Source organism: Camelus ferus, chromosome 16 (assembly GCF_009834535.1).
Source record: "Camelus ferus isolate YT-003-E chromosome 16, BCGSAC_Cfer_1.0, whole genome shotgun sequence".
In the NCBI taxonomy this organism is placed as follows: domain Eukaryota; kingdom Metazoa; phylum Chordata; class Mammalia; order Artiodactyla; family Camelidae; genus Camelus; species Camelus ferus.
In genome coordinates, this window is record NC_045711.1 from 2,498,716 (window position 1) to 2,516,384 (window position 17,669).

Sequence of the window (17,669 nt, forward strand, 5' to 3'; positions counted from 1 at the left end):
TGCCTGGCCCATAGTAAGCCCTCTACAAAGGTTACATATTTCTAATAAACAGCGACTGGTTTTCTCTGCCCAGCTCTCTTTAGCTCTCTTCTTAGCTCTCTCTCTCTTCTTAGCTCTCTTTCCTTTGGGAAATTGATTCTCCCACATTGCATACGGTTTTGGTGGGGGTTGCCAACAGCAATACTCCATCTCCCACCCCAACAGCAGCTAAAGCAACCAGATCTATTCTGACAGAAATCTGAATCTTGAGTAAGACATAACGGACAAAGGGCAGTTGGAGCCCAGTCATTCACTAGCCAAAGAGTTTGGTCTATGAGCTCTGCCTGTTGAGATCCCGTTCCCCAAAGGGTGGCCCCTGTTTAGGTCCCCCCCCCCCATTTATGTATCTCTCCAATAATACTTCAATATGAATGAACTTCTGTTACTAGAAACTAGGAATCCTATCTGCTACAACATACATTTTTTCACTAACTTACTCTTTGAACAAAACTTAATGGGTATGTACAAAGTATCTTCCTGAAGACATAAATGAACTCCTATTTCACCAACTAAGCCAAGAAAACATTCCCCCTCCTTCTACACTTCCAGAGACTTTTATCTATCTCTTTTCTGGCACTTTTCACATTCAACTTTGTGAGGATTACTTCTGAATGCACATTTCCCCCATTTCTAGACTAAATGAAAGCAGGCACTACACTGAATACGAACTTGTATGTTTTAAAGTACCAAGCACAATGCAAAGCAGAAAGAACTCAACAAACACAAATGTAACAAACAAATAAATGTTCTACAAAAAGGTTAATTCATCTTTAGTTCTCCCACAGTGACTTCTTTCACCTGATAGTTTTAGCTTGAGGACTAATACATCATTAAGTGTATGCAACACTCAGATATGTCAACGAACTTGTCTTTTTTAGGGTGAGCTGGGGTGGTTCTTCCTCTGTTCTAGTCCCAGGAAAATGAGTTTGAAGGAAAGTGAGCTTAGCAAGGAGCATTATTCACTCAGTAATAAATTAATGGACAGATACCCCAAGCTCTTGGATTGGAAGGATTAATATTGTTAAAATGACCATACTACATAAAGCAATCTACAGATTTAATGAAATCCCTATCAAATTACCTAGGACATTTTTCACAGAACTAAAACTAGTAATTCTAAAATCTATATAGAATCACAAAGGACCCAGAATTGCCAAAGCAATCCTGAAGAAAAAGAATGAAGCTGGAGGCAGGTAATGCTACAAAGCTACAGTAATCAAAACAGCATGGTATTGGCACAAAAACAGACATATGAATCAATGGAACAGAAAAGAGAATCCAGAAATTAACTCACTGCGCCTATGGTCAATCAATCTTCCACAAAGGAGGCAAGAATATACAATGGAGAAAAGACAGTCTCTCCAACAAGTGGTATTGGAAAAGCATCCGAGCTGCATGTAAATTAATGACATTAGAACACTCCCTCACATCATACACAAAAATAAAATGGCTTAAAGACTTACACATAAGACAACATAAAACTCCTAGAAGAGAACATAAGCAAAACGTTCTCTGATATAAATTGTAGCAGTGTTCTCCAAGGGCAGTCTACCAAGGCAATAGAAATAAAAGCAAAAATAAACAAATGGGATCTAATTAAACTTATAAGCTTTTGTACAGCAAAGGAAACTATAAATAAAACGAAAAGACAACCTATGGAATGGGAGAAAATATTCACAAACAACTGCAACTGACAAGGGTTTAACAGTCCAGAATATACAAACAGCTCATACAACTCAGTAACAAAAATATAAAAAATCCAATCCAAAAATGGGCAGAAGAACTGAACAAGCAATTTTCCAATGAAGACATACAAATGGCCAACAGGCACATGAATAAAATATTCAATATTGCTAATTATCAGAGAAATGCAAATCAAAACTACAACAAGGTATCACCTCACACCAGTCAGAATGACCATCATTAAAAAGTCCACAAAGGATAAATGCTGGAGAAGGTGTGGAGAAAAGGGAACCCTCCTACACTGTTGGTGGGAATGCAGTTTAGTGCAGCCATTATGGAAAACAGTGTGGAGATTCCTTAAAAACCTGAAAATAGACTTACTCTATGATCCAGCAATCCCACTCCTAGGCATATATCTGGAGCAAACTCTAATTTAAAAAGATATAGGCATCCCAATGTTCATAGCAGCACTATTTACAACAGCCAAGACACGGAAGCAACCTAAATGTTCATCAACAGATGACTGGATAAAGAAGTTTTGGTATATACACACAGTGGAATACTACTCAGCCATAAAAGGAAAAAATAATGCCATTTGCAACAACATGGATGGACATGGAGATTGTCATTCTAAGTGAAGCCAGAAAGAGAAAGAAAAATACTGTATGATATCACAAAAGATATCGCTCATACATAGAATCTAAAAAAAAAAAAGGACACAAACTTATTTACAAAACAGAGACAGACTCAGACACAGAAAACAAAGGTTAAGGTTACCAAGGGGAAAAGAGGGTAAGGAGGGATAAACTGCATGTTTGGGATTTGTAGATACTAACCTAGATATGAAATGGATAAACAACAACGTCCTACTGTTATAGCACAGGGAACTATATTCAATACCTTGTTATGGCCTATAATGGAAAAGAATATGAAAAGGAATATCTTTTATTTACATACGTATAAATGAACGACTATGCTGTACACCAGAAACACACTGTAAACCAACTGTAGTGCAATAAAAAAAATAGAATATTAAACAAAATAAAATGGCCAGAACTTAATGAACTTCTCTCATATGCCAGGTACTGTGGTACCACTGTATGTGGATAATCTCCCAATCCTCACAACCTTCTGAGACATGCTACTTTTTCAAAGGGAGAAAGGAAGCTCTGAAAGATTATGTTACTTGCACAATGTCTTACAAGTAGTGAATAGCAGCGCCCCTTCAGCAGAGGTTAGTAGAGATGATCAAGAAAAGGATGTAACAAGTCTCAAAAACACTCCACGTCGTAAGCACAATACTGCAATAAGCAGACTCTTCTTTCTTCCTCTCTTTTCTTCTCTCAACATACATTTCTGACGCTAACATCCACGAAAGGATGGGTGCTAGCTCCAAATTAACATTTGCCAAATTCAAAGTTACCGGGAAGAGGAGGGAAGGGGCCGTCGAGAAAGGCATTCAGTGTGGTGCAGAGGACAGGGGCAGATTTGGGAGTTCTGCGTTCAAGATTCCAAGCCTCACTACTTTCCTTATTCGCTGTGTGATCTAGGGCAAGTCATTCTACTGGAGACTCAGACAGCCTCGGCTGTAAAAACTGGGCCTGAAATACCTACTCTGGAAGGCCCACTGGAAAACTCAACGGGTAACGTCGGCCAGGTGCACGGCACACTAGGGATGTCCAGATTGGGATTACGAGCTTCATTGCAGAGTCCGTAATATACCGAGGATGGGACCCAGCACGACCGCCCAGGGGGCGGGACGCGCCAGGCTCCCGAGCGGGGCGGGGCCCCAGGGCGCAAGCCGGGCCCGCGCCGCCCTCCCCCACCGCGCGGCGTGGCCTCGCGCCTCGCGCCAGCTCGCCCCCCTCGCCCTCGACGCCCCAAGGGCCCGCAGCCCGCCCCTGTCCCCGCCGTACCTCGCGGTCCCGGCCTCCCCCTTGTCCCGCAAGAGGGGCTCAAGCCCCGCCGCCGCCCTCCCTGCAGCACCTCGTGCCTCACCTCACCGCGTCCCCCTCCTCCGCGCCGAGGAAACGCCAGCCGTGCGCGCCCCCAGGCTTGCGTGCTCGCTCCCGAGCGGCGCAGGCGCGAGCGCGCCGCGGGCCGCGCGCCCGCCGCCTCCGCCCTGTTCCCGCCCCGCCGCCGGCTGCGCGCCCGCCGCCGCCCCTCGCTCGGCCCCTGCCCGGGCCCTCGCCTGGCGCCCGCCGCCGGCCTCTGGCGGGAGGATGGGGCTGAGCAGCTTGCCCGACTTTTGAGTCGGACCTGTAATCGGTTTTCCCTCTGGGCGCGTTGCTGGTCGCCGCAGGCTTGCCCCTGCCTGGTGCCGTTTGATCCGCTCCAGAGTGCGGTGAGGTGGAGCAGGCCGGTACCGCCCCGCTTTTGTGTTTTTTTGTTTTTGTTTTTGTTTTTTAACATTCCCATCCCCACCCCTATTGCAGCCTCAGAGGAAATTGAGGCTAAGAGACCGGGCCGAAGGACGGCAAGCAGTGGTCGCCTTCTCGAAGCCGGGTCTTGCAGTGCTGCTCATGGATTAACCAGACTGCCTGAATGGTTTAAGGGTACACAGGGTACGTTTGATTCAGAGGCTTCTGGAACGTCGAAATTATCTACTTTGGAAAGAACCATCCCCTCTTTGGGCTTTAGGGGCCCAGATTGAGGCGCGATGATGAGAGGATGTGGTGGTCCACTCTGATGTCAATCTTGAGGGCTAGGTATGTCCCAACATCTCTTGTTACTTCTACTAATTATTACAGTAGCTGCCATTTGTCAAGTATTTATTGCATGCGAGCCTTTGTACAAAGGGAACTGCATACATGGTCTCATTTAATCTTCAAAAACAACCTTATGGGGCAGACACTCATTATTATTATCCCGTTTTCCAGATGAAGACCTTTAGACTCTGCCTTGTGAATAACTTGGGATCATACTCCTAGACCGTCTCTGGGAAGGGTATTCAAACAGTGGTTTATCTTAACCATTATACTAATACATGTATTTAGAAGTCTTTCTTTCATAAATTTGCCCAACCTCTTGTAGAATTCATTTACACTTTACGCTTATGCGGCCTCTTTATTCATGTTTTACTATGTGAGTAATACAAGTTCATTCTGGAAAAAAAAACGGACACTGTTCTAGGTGCTGGGAATTCAGCAGTGAACAAAACCAAGTCTCTGCTTCATATAATAGTCAGGGGAGATTGACAATAAGCAATACACATAATATATTATGAAATAATAATGTTCAGTAATGTGGGAAGTTTTATGGGGAAAAAATCAGAATAAAGGGATAAGAGTGATGTGGAGATGCTCTAGCAGATAGGGCAGACAAAGGAAGGCATCTTAATCATAAGCAGAAATCTCATCATTAAATGAAGGGGGCTGCTGTGTGGACTTCTAGAGGAGAAGAGAAAGGAAAAGATAAATAGCAGTTCAAATGGCCCTGAAATAGGACTTGCTTGGCAGGTCGGAGAAGAAGCAGAGAGATCCGTGTGGCTGGAGCACAGCAAATCAGAGAAGCAAGTTGGGAAACATTGGCAGAAGCCAGATCCTGTATCTGGTAAGCCATGCTGGACTTTGGGTTTTATTAGAATGTGAAAGAATACCATGGAAGGGTTGAGAACAAAGGGATAATCAGATTTGCTTTAAAAGGATCACTCTGATAGTTATGTGGAGAATAGATGGTAGAAACATTAAATTGCCCTTTAAAGCAGAAATTGTCCTTTTACACAGCAATTGCTCAACAGATAGTTTATGATCATTGATGTTTCCCCTACCCCTTTACACCTTTACACCTTTAATACCGCTCTCACCTTCTCTGCAAACAGAAAATAGGGTCAAATATGTAGGACTTTTCTTCATGTCTTTCTCACCTAAACCGAAATTTTTAAATTTATTTATTCATTTATTTATTTGTTTGTTTATTTATTTATTTATTTATTAATGGAGGTACTGGGGATCGAACCCAGGACCTCATGCATACTAAGTAGAAACTCTACCACTGAGCTATCCCTTCCCCCTCTAAACTGAAATTTTTTGAGACTGCCTAGGGCATGTTTCCAGATCTGGATGCCATGATTGTCAACAACCTGAATATGAGTCATCAATGTTGTACTACTGTGGAAAAACAGTCCCATGTGATACTGGGGTCTGTTCATTAAAAATGTAGCATTCAAGCATCTGGAAACTACCCCTCCTCTTCAGTTGATGTTAGGCCCTCATTAGAATTCTAAGCCCCAATTTAGTCATTGTGCTTAAGAAAGATGTGGCGAAATCAAAATGCACAGCGAGAGGAAGGATAACAGTAATTAAGGCAGTGCTTTTCTGCGTTTCTTCCTGCAACAATGTAGTGCATAGTAGCATCAGTTATAAGACCAGCTGAAGAAGTGGAAGGCCAGCTGAAGGAAGACAGATTTGGAGAGGAAATGAAAAGTTCTGTTTCAGATCTGTGCTTTGCAGTCGGAGTGGAAATGACATGAGTGAATTTAGAGCTCAGAGGAGAAGCCAGGGCTAAAATTGTACAACTGTATTAGAATTGTTTCTTTGGATGCCTGTCTTCTTTCAACAGAGCTTGAGGACAGACACTGTCTTTTTTTCTTTGGAACCTCAGTGCCCAGAAGTCATCCTGGACAAATGTTTGTGAAATGAGCAAGGCAAAGTTATGGATGAAGTCACTCAGGCAAGAAAGTAAAAGGTAAAAAGAGGGGATGTCTGACAATTTATGCTTTCACAAGAGGTCTAAGCAGTCACTTGAACCTGACTTCCAAGTAGGGTGACCGTAAGTCCTGATGCTTGAGACAGTCCTGGTGTACTCCTGTTGTCCCTGTATAATTAGTAATATTGTCTCATTTCACTCTCAGCAGTGTCTCTGTTTGTACACTAATTGTATGGTCACTCTTTGTAGAAGGCCCTTCAGGGTCTAGTGTCTTCCTATTTCTTTGTCATCACTCCCCCATCTTACACTTCATTCTCCCAGATGAAAGTATCTCCATTTCCCCTTATATTGTCTGCTACTGCCAAGTTTCCTGTGCTAAGGAACCTCCACTTCACTTAGACATCACTTCCTCAGGAACCTCCCCCCAAAGCCTGGGTTTTGTGTCCCCCTTACTTGCTTCCAGCGCACCCTGTATTTAACCTGTCATAGCAGAGGTGGCTCAGTGCCATGTTGCTCCCCTCACTAAACACTGTAAAGGAACCTGAAAAAACAACTTTCATCCTCTTAAGACAGAAATTTACATTGATAGTATCCAAGATCAGTCCATGTTGGACTAAATATTTTTGAAGATTGACCTTCAGGGCAGTCTAATAGCACATTCTCCAAGCCCTTCCATTCTTAACTAACTGAGGAGGTTGACTGTTGAACTCAAAACCCAACCAGGAAAATTGCATCCTACTGTCAGGCTCTGGACCGTGGCTGCCATTGGTTGAGTCCAGAATATTCCAAGAGATCCTCTTCAACTGCGTAGCTGCTGTGGTTAGAATCAGAGGTGCAGTTCCGGAGCCTTCCCCCCATGGAAGTGACAAGCCTGAGCCTCAAGGGTTGCAGCTCTTAGGTCTCAGCTCTGTGAGTCTGCACACTCAGGCACTTGCCCAGAAGCCCTGGCTCCACCACGGCCCAGCTCAGGGCTGGTTCCAGCCTCCTCCACCTCTGTTGCTGCCTCTGGTATTCAGGATGATTGCCCTCCTCTTGCTCCCGTTCCCCCTACCCGTCCACATCTTTCTCCTTTTGTAGCCACCTTAGTCAAAGGAGTTAGGGAATCAGTCCTTTTCCTTCCAGGAGGTTCCTAGACTGCTTTTTTAACTTGATCAACCTCAATCATGACCAATCTGCAGAGGAAGGGTTGAAGTACTCCTACTAATCTACTTAAAGAAATGTAAGGTCTACATAAAGCTGTTTTTCCACACAGTGGCCTGTCTGGGGAGCTTCTGCATAAGTAAGAGGGCCCTGGAGATCTCAAAGGTGAGCAAAAGGGGAAAAAAATAATTCTGCTAAAAGACCCTGCTGCACCCCATATTATACATAAAGAAAAATAGGCTCATAGAGGTAAAACCACTCGCCCAAAGTCATTCAGTTATTAGGAAGCACAGCCAGAATGAAAATCAGGTCTGCCCAGGTATAACTAATAAACTCCCTCTGACTATTCAAAACTGAAGAGTTAGCAGGTACCAGGATTTTCATAATGTCATGGCCGTTAAGCAGAATCTTCATGAATCCAGCCCTTTGCTACTCATCTCTTCTGCCTCTTCCTTACCTCACTGACTTCTTTTTGATTCTCCACAAAACACGGGATATCTGTCTCTAGAATCAGCAGGCTTTGGGGAGAACCCAAAAAGGTTAATCAGGAATCTTTATTGCTGAGTGACTCCTGTTTATCAGAAAAATTTGAAATGCCTACTAGGCAACCTAGCTGCATACCTTTCAGCCTGGTGGACAGGGCCTCCACCTGCTGACCTTCGAAATAGGCTCCTAAAGTATTTTGCATCGTTTGATGACAGACAGTCTGTACTCTTTTGCAACCTCCAAATACCTGGTACATGTTTGAAATATGAACTGTAAGAAACCTGCCACCGTTTAATATGACTGAAAAAACATGTACTTTGAAGCCTTCCCTGAATTTGAATACCTTCAAGAATTTAGGCAAGTTATTATCTTTCTGTGACTCTCTTCTCCTCATATGTAAAATGAAAATAATACCTAATTTATAAGAGTTTTATAAGGATGTGATGATGTATGTATAGTACCTAGTTCATGACGGAATCAAATAAATGATCATTGTAATTTTAATTCTAGAAGTGCTCCCTAGTAAGACCATGGGGCTTGCTTAGAAGTTGTTCTAGGCTGGGTTGGCTAGTGCTCAGCACTAGAATTTTATCATTACTCGAATCAAGAACTATCTACTAGAAACCTGTAAGTTTCCAGAACACCAAGCAATTAAACAAAATTTTCTTTTGCTGCCTGCTTCTTTAGCAACTTCCTCACTGTACACAACTAAAGTATACATTATCTTACAAGTCATAGGGCAAATGTGTGGTTGCAATCAAGGATGGATAATCCAGCCTTACCTTAAATGCAGGACATATTCAGGAACTCTGTCCCATTTAATTAATGTAAATAGTGAACAGACTTATGCATTATGAGCAATTAACTGTAAGGATGTTCTTTAGAGTACAGAGTGAGTACTGTTGTAATCAAATAAAACTTGCAAGGTTAATCTGATGCATATTTAATGACATATGTAATTGTTATTGTGCTGCATGATAATTAGGCCTTAAATGTTAAGTTAGTTACATAAACGGCTGTAATTGGTTATTTTTACACAGCCAAACACATTTTTTTAGAGTTTGCTCACTTTATTAATTTTCTAGCATCTATAAACATGCCAAGGACAACAATTTTCTCTGAAACCCTTTACTGTTTCATCATGGGCTCACAGACATAAACACACTCTTCAAAATGACACAGCAAGGTTTTCCTCCCAACTTGGTCCTAAAAATAGCTACTGCTCAAGGCTCTTTGTATATATTTATTCCTTTTAGTCCTTAAAAAACCCTTTTGTCCTTAAAAACCCCTTGTTACTTCCATTTTACTGATGCAGTAATTGATGCTCAGAGAGTGTAAGCAGGCAGCATTGTAGAGATTCAAACTTCTATCCCCAACTTCTAAACATGGCTTTATACACCCTTAGAAGGTAATGGATCCCAGCAGGATCCTTTTTTGTTGTTGTTGTTGAGGAAATAGAATGGCTCCTAAGGAATATAGAATATGTATAACACCCCCAAAGAGGGAATGTGTCAGCCTAAAAGAGGGAGAAGATAATAATGGAAGAGTTGGAGCCAGTTGAAGCTGAGTTCAAGGATGAGAATCTTGGCCGATGAATTTCAAGCACAGTCGCTCCATTATGGGCTGTTATGCTGTAGAGATATTGTATCAACCTAATGCCACTGAATATTTGAATTTTAGAACTGACTCCACTTATTCTAATTCCTTAAGAAAGAATCATATAGAGGTTAGACTAGTGTTTCTCAACCTTTTTTTAAAAGTCATGATTGCCAGCCCTAAAGAGCTTTTTTAGATTTTTTTTTCTTAATTGCTTTCCTGATGAAGTTTTTTTCACTTTTCATAGTCCCAGTTTATTGTATTGTATACCTACCTCCTTTCAAAAACGATCTATACTCCAATTTCAGTTTCATTTTTTTCCATTTTTCAGTTTTACTAGACAACATTGTTACAATTTGACTGCACATATACCACATATTGCATGTAAATACATATACACAATATACTGCACGTATTTTTAATTTACATATGTGTACTGTTCATCGTTTCTAAAAACAGTTTAGAGCTTTAGCTTTTCAAACTTACATAGTTATCAAAGGAATAAAACCAACCACAAAATAAGAATCAACAGAATGCGGTAATCCAATTATAAAGGGCAGTCAGATGTGCTTACACATATTCAAGAAATCAGTCATCTAAATTATAAATAATAAGTAGTTCATCTGTGTCCTTTTTTTAAGATTCCACATATAAGTGATATCATATGGCATTTTTCTTTCTCTTTCCAGCTCCCAATGAAGTGTTTTTTTTTTTTTCTTTAATTTTTTTTTGGAAGGGGAGTTAATTAGATTTACCTATTTATTTATTTTTGGAGGAGGTACTGGGGATTGAACCCAGGACCTTGTGCATGCTAAGCAAGCACTCTACCACTGAGCTATACCCTGCCCCTCCCCAATGAAGTTTTAATACCTTTAATACCAGATATGCTAGCTATATACCTGTTTATGTACTTTATGTATATCTGTACTTTATATATAAAAGGTAAGATTGTTTTTCCCTCTCAAGAATAAGATTTTTTTCTCCTTCATTGAGTGTGCTTAGGTGAAAGAATGATGTATGAATAATGCAGCTTCCCACATAGGCCTACCTTGAAGTTCAGGGTAGTTATAGAAAAGACAGTATTTCTATACATGTGACAATTGCATTTCTCATTATAAATAAGTTGATGATTTTATGCATGAATTTGGTGACTGAATCTGCTCCTAAATATGGGGACCATTCTCTCTGTGTGGAAAATTTGGATTTCTAAGCCTGTGAAACAACCTGAGAGTTCTTTGGACAGACAGCCTGCTAGCCTTCCACAAACTCAACCTAAAGAGCAGGCCTCTTTATTTGAAAATTCTAAAGCATTCTTATGTGTTTATGCCTTCATTCCATAAATATTTATTGAGCCCTATTGTAGGTGAAGGACTGTGCCAGGTACTAGGGATTCAAAGACTAATAAAATAATCTCTGCCATCAGAGAAGCTCAGTGTCTAGTTAAGGAGACAGACGTGCATGCAGGTAAATGAAATACAAGACAATATGGGCTGTAACAGAGATGGGCTGGGTACACTGAGGGCTCCAAGAAGAGATTAGTCAGTTCTAGGGAGAATTAAGGGAAAATTAAGAATCTCTGGGAAGTGACGAGTTAAGTCTTGGAGAAGAGTGGGAAGGAAATTCCAAATAGAGAGAACAAATTATTCAAAGGTCAGAAGCATGAAATAGCATGGCCAGTCTGGTCTGTGCGACTGGAGTACAGAGAGCAAGGAAGGAGAGCCACTGTACGTGAAGTTGCCTACGTACACAGAGGTCAGACTTTGGTGGACTTGCCCTTTACTCCGGAGGCCATGGAGAGCCAGTGAGGCATTTTGAGTTGAAGAGTGGTGTTATCACTAATCTGGTTTTAGACCTGTCTCTCTGGCAGTGATGTGGACTGAAAAATGGCAAAATGAAAGGCCAGGAGTTTCAGCAGTCCAACTAAGGGATGCTGAGGGCTCAAACAACATCATCGGAGTGGTGATGAGGAAGAATAAATGAATTTAAGGTGTTTAAGAAGTAATTAGGGGGAGAAGAGTGAGTAAGGAGAATCATCATTAAAGATGATTCTCCAAAGTCCACCAAGAGAGGGACCATAGGGCAAAGAGCAGACATGAAGCAGAAAAGGGCAGGTTTTGCTCTGGATATGTTGAGTTTGAGGTGTCTCTAGGACGTACAGGTGGCGTTCACTAAGCAGATTCAAAGGCTAAAGGAGAGATCTAGGTCAGAGACACAGATTAGGATGTCAGCACAAATCTGGGAATTTTGAAACCACAGAGAGGAGGAGATTGCCTGAGTTCATTGAATGGAAAAAGAGAAAAAGAATAGAAACTTGGATGGCAACAACAGGTAAGACTCACAGGAAGAGCCCGTAGTGAGGAAAGGGAGAGGTGGACTGAAGGGAGTGAAGGGGCAGCCAGGATGTGGAGTGGGGAGGTCGTCAGCAGAGCATCATTAAGACCCTGTAGGCCCTGAAAATATTACGGTGCTTCCCATGTAATTTAATATAAAAATGTCGGGGGTAGACTGCTTTGGGGTGAGCCGATACCCTTGAACTCCCCCTGGTTGTACTTCCCACAGTTCATTCCGTTTTACTGAACTCCTGCCCCCAACATCAAGTCACCAGATGGGTCCATTCCCCAGTGAGAGGGTCAACATCCCTCCGCCACCTACCCGTCCCAGATAGTTTGTAACAGCCTTTATTTTCCCTCCCACTTTTTCATCCTCCAACAGTTAAGTCAGGGAAGCTCTCACAGGAAGAGGGATTTTAATGCTGGGATGGGAATGGCAACTGCCTAGATTTTAGGTGCAAAAGAAAAGACCCAGTCAGATTTTAAGTGGTTAAGTTCTTGGCTCAGGGCAAGGCCCCAGTGTCGAGCTCTAGTGAATAAAGAGCGTTTCTGGTTGTCCTTGGGAAAATAAATAAATAAATAAATAAATAAATAAATAAATAAATAAATAAATAAAGTAAGTAAGTAAGTAAGTTAAAATATTATAAGCTATAAAATATGTGTAAGGGTGGTCCAACAAAGTTCTGATTTCTCTATGGTGACCTCTTTGATTGTATCCTCTTCATGGCCGTTATTTTGGTGCCCCTGGTTTACTACTGCCCTAAGTACATGTTTATTCACCTACCAGTAATCTTACAACATAGCACTGAGAGTACAGCAAGGAAGATGGATTAGTCAACTACAGAGAAGTCAAAGGCAAAGGTTAAAGAGTGCTCATTGGAAAAAAAGAAGTGCCAATTATACCAGCATATGGATAGACTTGCATATTAGTGGAAGAGAATAAAAAGTCCAGAAGCAAACCAAAATACATCTAGGAATTAGTATATTGATAAAGGTGCGCTACTCAATAGATGATGTGGACCATTGGATGACTGTCTGGGGAAAAAAAGAAATGTCAGTCTATATCTTACACCAGGATAAACTCCAAATGGATTAAATATTTAAATAAAAATGGAAAACTATGAAAGTACTAAAAGAAAATATGAGACAATTCCTTCATAATCTTGGCATGGGGAAGGAAAATCTTTCTCACTTTGGATCAAAATACAGAAGGCATAAAACAGAGGCTAATAATTTGACCATGTATTTACTATGCGCATGCGTGTGTGCGCGCGCGCACACACAGTGGATTACTACTCAGCCATAAAAAGGAATGAAATAATGCCATTTGCAACAACATGGATGGGCCTAACGATTACCATACTAACTGAAGTAAGTCAGACAGAAGGACAAATACGTGATACCACTTTTATGTGGAATCTAAAAAAATGACACAAATCAACTTATTTATGAAACAGAAATAGACATAGAGAACAAACTTACAGTTACCACAGGGGAAAGGGCAGGTGAGGGATAAATTAGGAGTTTGGGATTAGCAGATACACACTACTGTATATAAATGGATAAATAACAAGGTCCTGCTGTATAACAGTGGGGAACTATATTCAATACCTTGTAATAGCCTATGATGAAAAGGAATCTGAAAAGGAATATATGTGTGTTCATGTATGGACTGAAGCATTGTGCTGCACACCAGAAACTGACACAACATTGTAAACTGACTATTTCAATTGAAAAAAAGAAAGAAAATGGGAAAAAATGGAACTCATATCACAAAGAGTAATCCTCCTAATATAAAGAAATAGATGAGAAAGAGATCAAGCACTCAAGAGAAATCTCAGTGAAAGATATAAATTGATAGGGCTCATGTGTCATAGAGCATAGAGATTTTGAGGTCAGTGACTTATACTGGAATCCTAGCTGGGCTCACTTGCTAGCTCTGTGACCTTAGGCAAGTCTCTGGTCCTCAGTTTTCTCTTCTATAAGATGGAGATAAGAATTGTAGCTACTTCAGATGGATAAGTGAGATGAAGGCCCAGCTGGTGACTCATGGTAAAAGAAGGAAGGACACAGAGAAGATGGGTTCTAAATTTCTGGTATCTGGGATCCTTCAAGTAAAGAGAGTCAGGGAAGAGAACCAATTCAATTCATTGAGGGCAGTTATTTTCTAAGTCCCTATATGTGTCAGAGACAGCCCCAGACCTAGGAATGCAATGTAGATGTAAGCAAGACAGACCTGGTCCCTGTCCTCAATGTAGCTCACTTCTGTCGGAGAGACCGACATCAATCAAATGCCACAGAAACACATCATTACAAACAGATGAACACCATGAAGGAAATGTACACTATAAAAGGTATAATAGGGGAATCTGGTGGAGTTTGGGAGGTCGGTGGGGGAGGTCTATTAAGGAGGTACTATCAAGCCACTCTCTGAAAGAGGAGCAGGTATTTAACAGGCAAACAGTGAAGGAAGGGGAAGGTAGGATGAGGAAGTGGAAACAGCATTCCAGGCAGAGGGAACATCATAGACCCTGAGGCAAGGAAGAGGGAAGCTAGTCCACTGTGGCCGAAGCTGGAGTAATGGGAAGAGAGAGGGGAGGTGGGCCTGGAGAAGGGAGGCAGGCTAGGCTATCGAGGGCCCCAGCAGTTGTCTTAAGTTTAATTTTTAACTTGCAATTTAGTTGATTTACATTGGCAGTCATCTTAAGGATTTGGGGTTTTATCCTGATGGCAATGGGAAGTCACTGAATGGTTTTTGGCAGAAGAGGAGCAAGCTCAAACTTGCATTTTGGAAAGCTCACTCTAGCTGCAATGGGGGGAACTGTGTGCAGACTGAAGAGAGGCAGGAGAGTGGCCGTGGGGAGATGGATTCGGGGCTGGGGTGGTGCAGACCAGTGATAGGCTCCCTAACCTACCTGTTTCCAGACATTAACTTAGCAGAAGACAGAGCTTTTATTCTTACACAGTAGATGTGCGTTATGGTTAGCTATCGTCATTATCTACAGTTAGAGATGAAAAGCTTAAAATTAATCCACCAGGAAGAATGAGCATGTTGGAATGTAAAGATTTCATGGAAAGTATAGATGTGGGAATTGGGTTATTTCCTTTTAGACAGGAAGGCAGGAGCTAAAAGGGTAAACAGTGATACCACAGCAGAGAGAAGAGGAAGCCAGGCAGAATTCTCTAGCGTGATGCTGCTCCGGCACATGGGCTGTCTACTCTGCCAAAGTTCATCATCCCTGTGCTTAGACGAATAAAAATATTACTGCAAAGATACTTAATGGCTTACTCTGGAGAGCTCAGTGCTTTTTAGTGGAAAATAGGCCCAGGAGTTTAGATATTGCTACAGGTTGCAATTCTTTTTGACACTATAGGGTTGTTATAAATGCCTAGGAAAGGCAGATTAGCTGGTTTAATTTCACAATAAGACAATGACAGATACTAGTAGTTTTTTTGAGAGCTGCTCTTTTCTCTTCCTGCCATAAAGAATCGAATAGGGTTGGAACATGCTGACGATCCAGCCAACTTATTCTGTCACGTCTGTGTTGGCAAAGCAGAGTCCTTCAAGGTGGGAGTCCTTGAAGTCCTTCTAAGAAATATGTTCAGTTTTGCGGGACTTTAAGACTTAAGTGCCAATTGCTTTTTAAATGCAGCCTTAGAAGGCAAAAGGAAAACAGATTCTGGGAGCCAAATGGGACTCCCAGAGCTTCAGAGCCTGACAGTTGTTTATTTATGAGTAAATCTGCACTGAGGAATATATATTATGTTAGAAATACACTTTTGATTGTAACATATTTCACAGACAAAGGATTAGGATCCAGGAATATAGCCAGGAAAACAGGACTTCTACAACTCAATAAAAAAAAGGCTAACGACCCAATAGGAAAAAAGGGAGAGGTTACAAGCAAGCAAGAGAAAACCTGAAGGCAAATAAACATATGGAAAGATGTTCAACCTCACGAAAACAGGAAGATGCACATACATACAACAATGACACACTACTTCATAACCATCAGATTGGCAAAAGTTTTAAAGTCTGAGATTTCCAAGGTAGGGAGGAGGTGGAACTATAGGGACCCTCTTTACTGCTGGTGAGAATGTATTTGCTGCAACCACTCTGGAGGACTGTATGCAATCTAGCAAAGTTGAAGATATATGTAGCCTCCAATCCATGAATTCTACTCCTTGGCATATGTCCTAGACATAGACATGTCCAAGGAAGTTCACTGCAGAAGAAGTAAATTAAACTGCTGAAATTATCATGTGTATAGTTTATAAGTCTTATAATTCAACGTCTCTTCTGGATGTTTGATTTTTCTAGAGGGCTATAAAGACTTTACCGTATATCCTGCGCTTTTATTATTCTTTTCCAGTACACTGGGGAACAGTAGTGACCTGAGTGCATCCTTGGCAAATTTTGTGGGTATCATCTTATTCTGTGGAGACCATGATACCATACCCCTAAACATACTCTTCTCCATTCTAGTTTCAGAAAACAGAACTTAAAGTAGGACAAAATTCGGCTTTTGTGAATTTTTTTTCCTTTGAGGCAGTAATACAGGCCTCATATTTGTTTATTTTGTATTTCATTATTTATACACACTTTTTCCGGAGGATGAAGTTAGCAGCTTTAGCCACTGGATGGCGCAAATACATTAGAGTCTGGTGGAAGCTTGTGTCGTAGAGCCCAAGGTGCACCAAGTAAAGGAGGGTCAGCCTGGGAAAAGGCTTCTGGGGCTTGAAATTTATGTACTATAGACATGGATCCAAGTTCCCTAGGAATACAGATTAAGAGAAATTTTTAGTGTTGAATGACTAGCAAGTCAGATCACTGAATAAGGGAAAGAAAAAGGAAGAAAGGAAAAAGAAAAGTAGTGGAATAAGGAGCAGGAAGAGAAAGATGAAGAGATAAAGAAATATGAGAGGAAAGAATATAAGTCTAGAGAGATGAATTCAAGTGTTACTAACGATTACAGGATGGGCCCTCATTGGCTTGCACCCACCTGGTCACCAATAGCAGTTTTGTTTTGTTTATACATATATATACTTTATTTTAATTGAAGTGTAGTCAGTTTACAATGTGTCAATTTCTGGTGTACAGCATAATGCTTCAGTCATACATGAACATACATATATTCGTTTTCATATTCTTTTTCACCATAAGTTACTACAAGATATTGAATATAGTTCCCTGTGCTATACAGCGTGAACTTGTTGCTTACCTATTATATACATATTAGTTAGTATCTGCAAATCTTGAACTCCAAGTTTATGCCTTCCCATTCCCTTCCCACCTGGTAACCATAAGTTTGTTTTCTATGTCTGTGAGTCGAGGATGTACTTTAATAATCGGAAAAACAGGGTCCCATGGTAGGGTGGGTATAGTTGGCAGGGGGTGGGTATACCTCAGTGGTGGAACGCACGCTTAGCATGCACAAGGTCCTGGGTTCAATCCCCAGTACCTCCATAAAAAAATTTTTAAAAAGAAAGAAAAACAATATGTAGTAACTTAATGGGAAAGAATTGCAATAAAAACCTTGGTGACTAGTCACTTCCCAGAGGACTAATTGGCTCCCCACAGAAACAGTTTTATCAAGCTGACTCTATAACTTTGTCTCTAGAGGTGACAGGGAAAATTGTGCCCTGCTGTAAAGTGATCTACAGAATAAAGGTCACATCCCAAGCTCCACGTGGGAGTTCTCCCTTCCCTTCTGCTCTCTCTCTCCTATCTTTTAGTTTTCAGAGATC

General features: G+C 41.3%; 2 protein-coding genes across 5 annotated transcripts in view; one reads left to right on the top strand and one right to left on the bottom strand.

The window, feature by feature from the left end:
• Nucleotides 1-3,853, bottom strand: part of TADA2A (transcriptional adaptor 2A) — a 40,154-nt gene extending 36,301 nt beyond the window's left edge. For 2 of the 4 annotated variants that reach the window (XR_004326589.1, XM_032498305.1), the window contains exon 1: nt 3,721-3,853. The gene's annotated coding sequence lies outside the window, so the exon portion shown is untranslated. Of the gene's footprint in view, nt 1-3,638 lie in introns of all 4 variants that reach the window. The other 2 variants (XR_004326588.1, XM_032498306.1) reach the window with 2 other exon arrangements.
• A 336-nt stretch (nt 3,854-4,189) lies between these two features.
• The window catches only part of ACACA (acetyl-CoA carboxylase alpha), a 256,134-nt gene continuing 242,654 nt past the window's right edge, over nt 4,190-17,669 (top strand). Inside the window, exons 1-2 of the mRNA XM_014559143.2 lie at nt 4,190-4,430; nt 6,283-6,408. Coding sequence (XP_014414629.1) covers nt 6,359-6,408 — 50 coding nt within the window. The 5' untranslated portion in view covers nt 4,190-4,430; nt 6,283-6,358. The remainder of the gene's footprint in view (nt 4,431-6,282; nt 6,409-17,669) is intronic.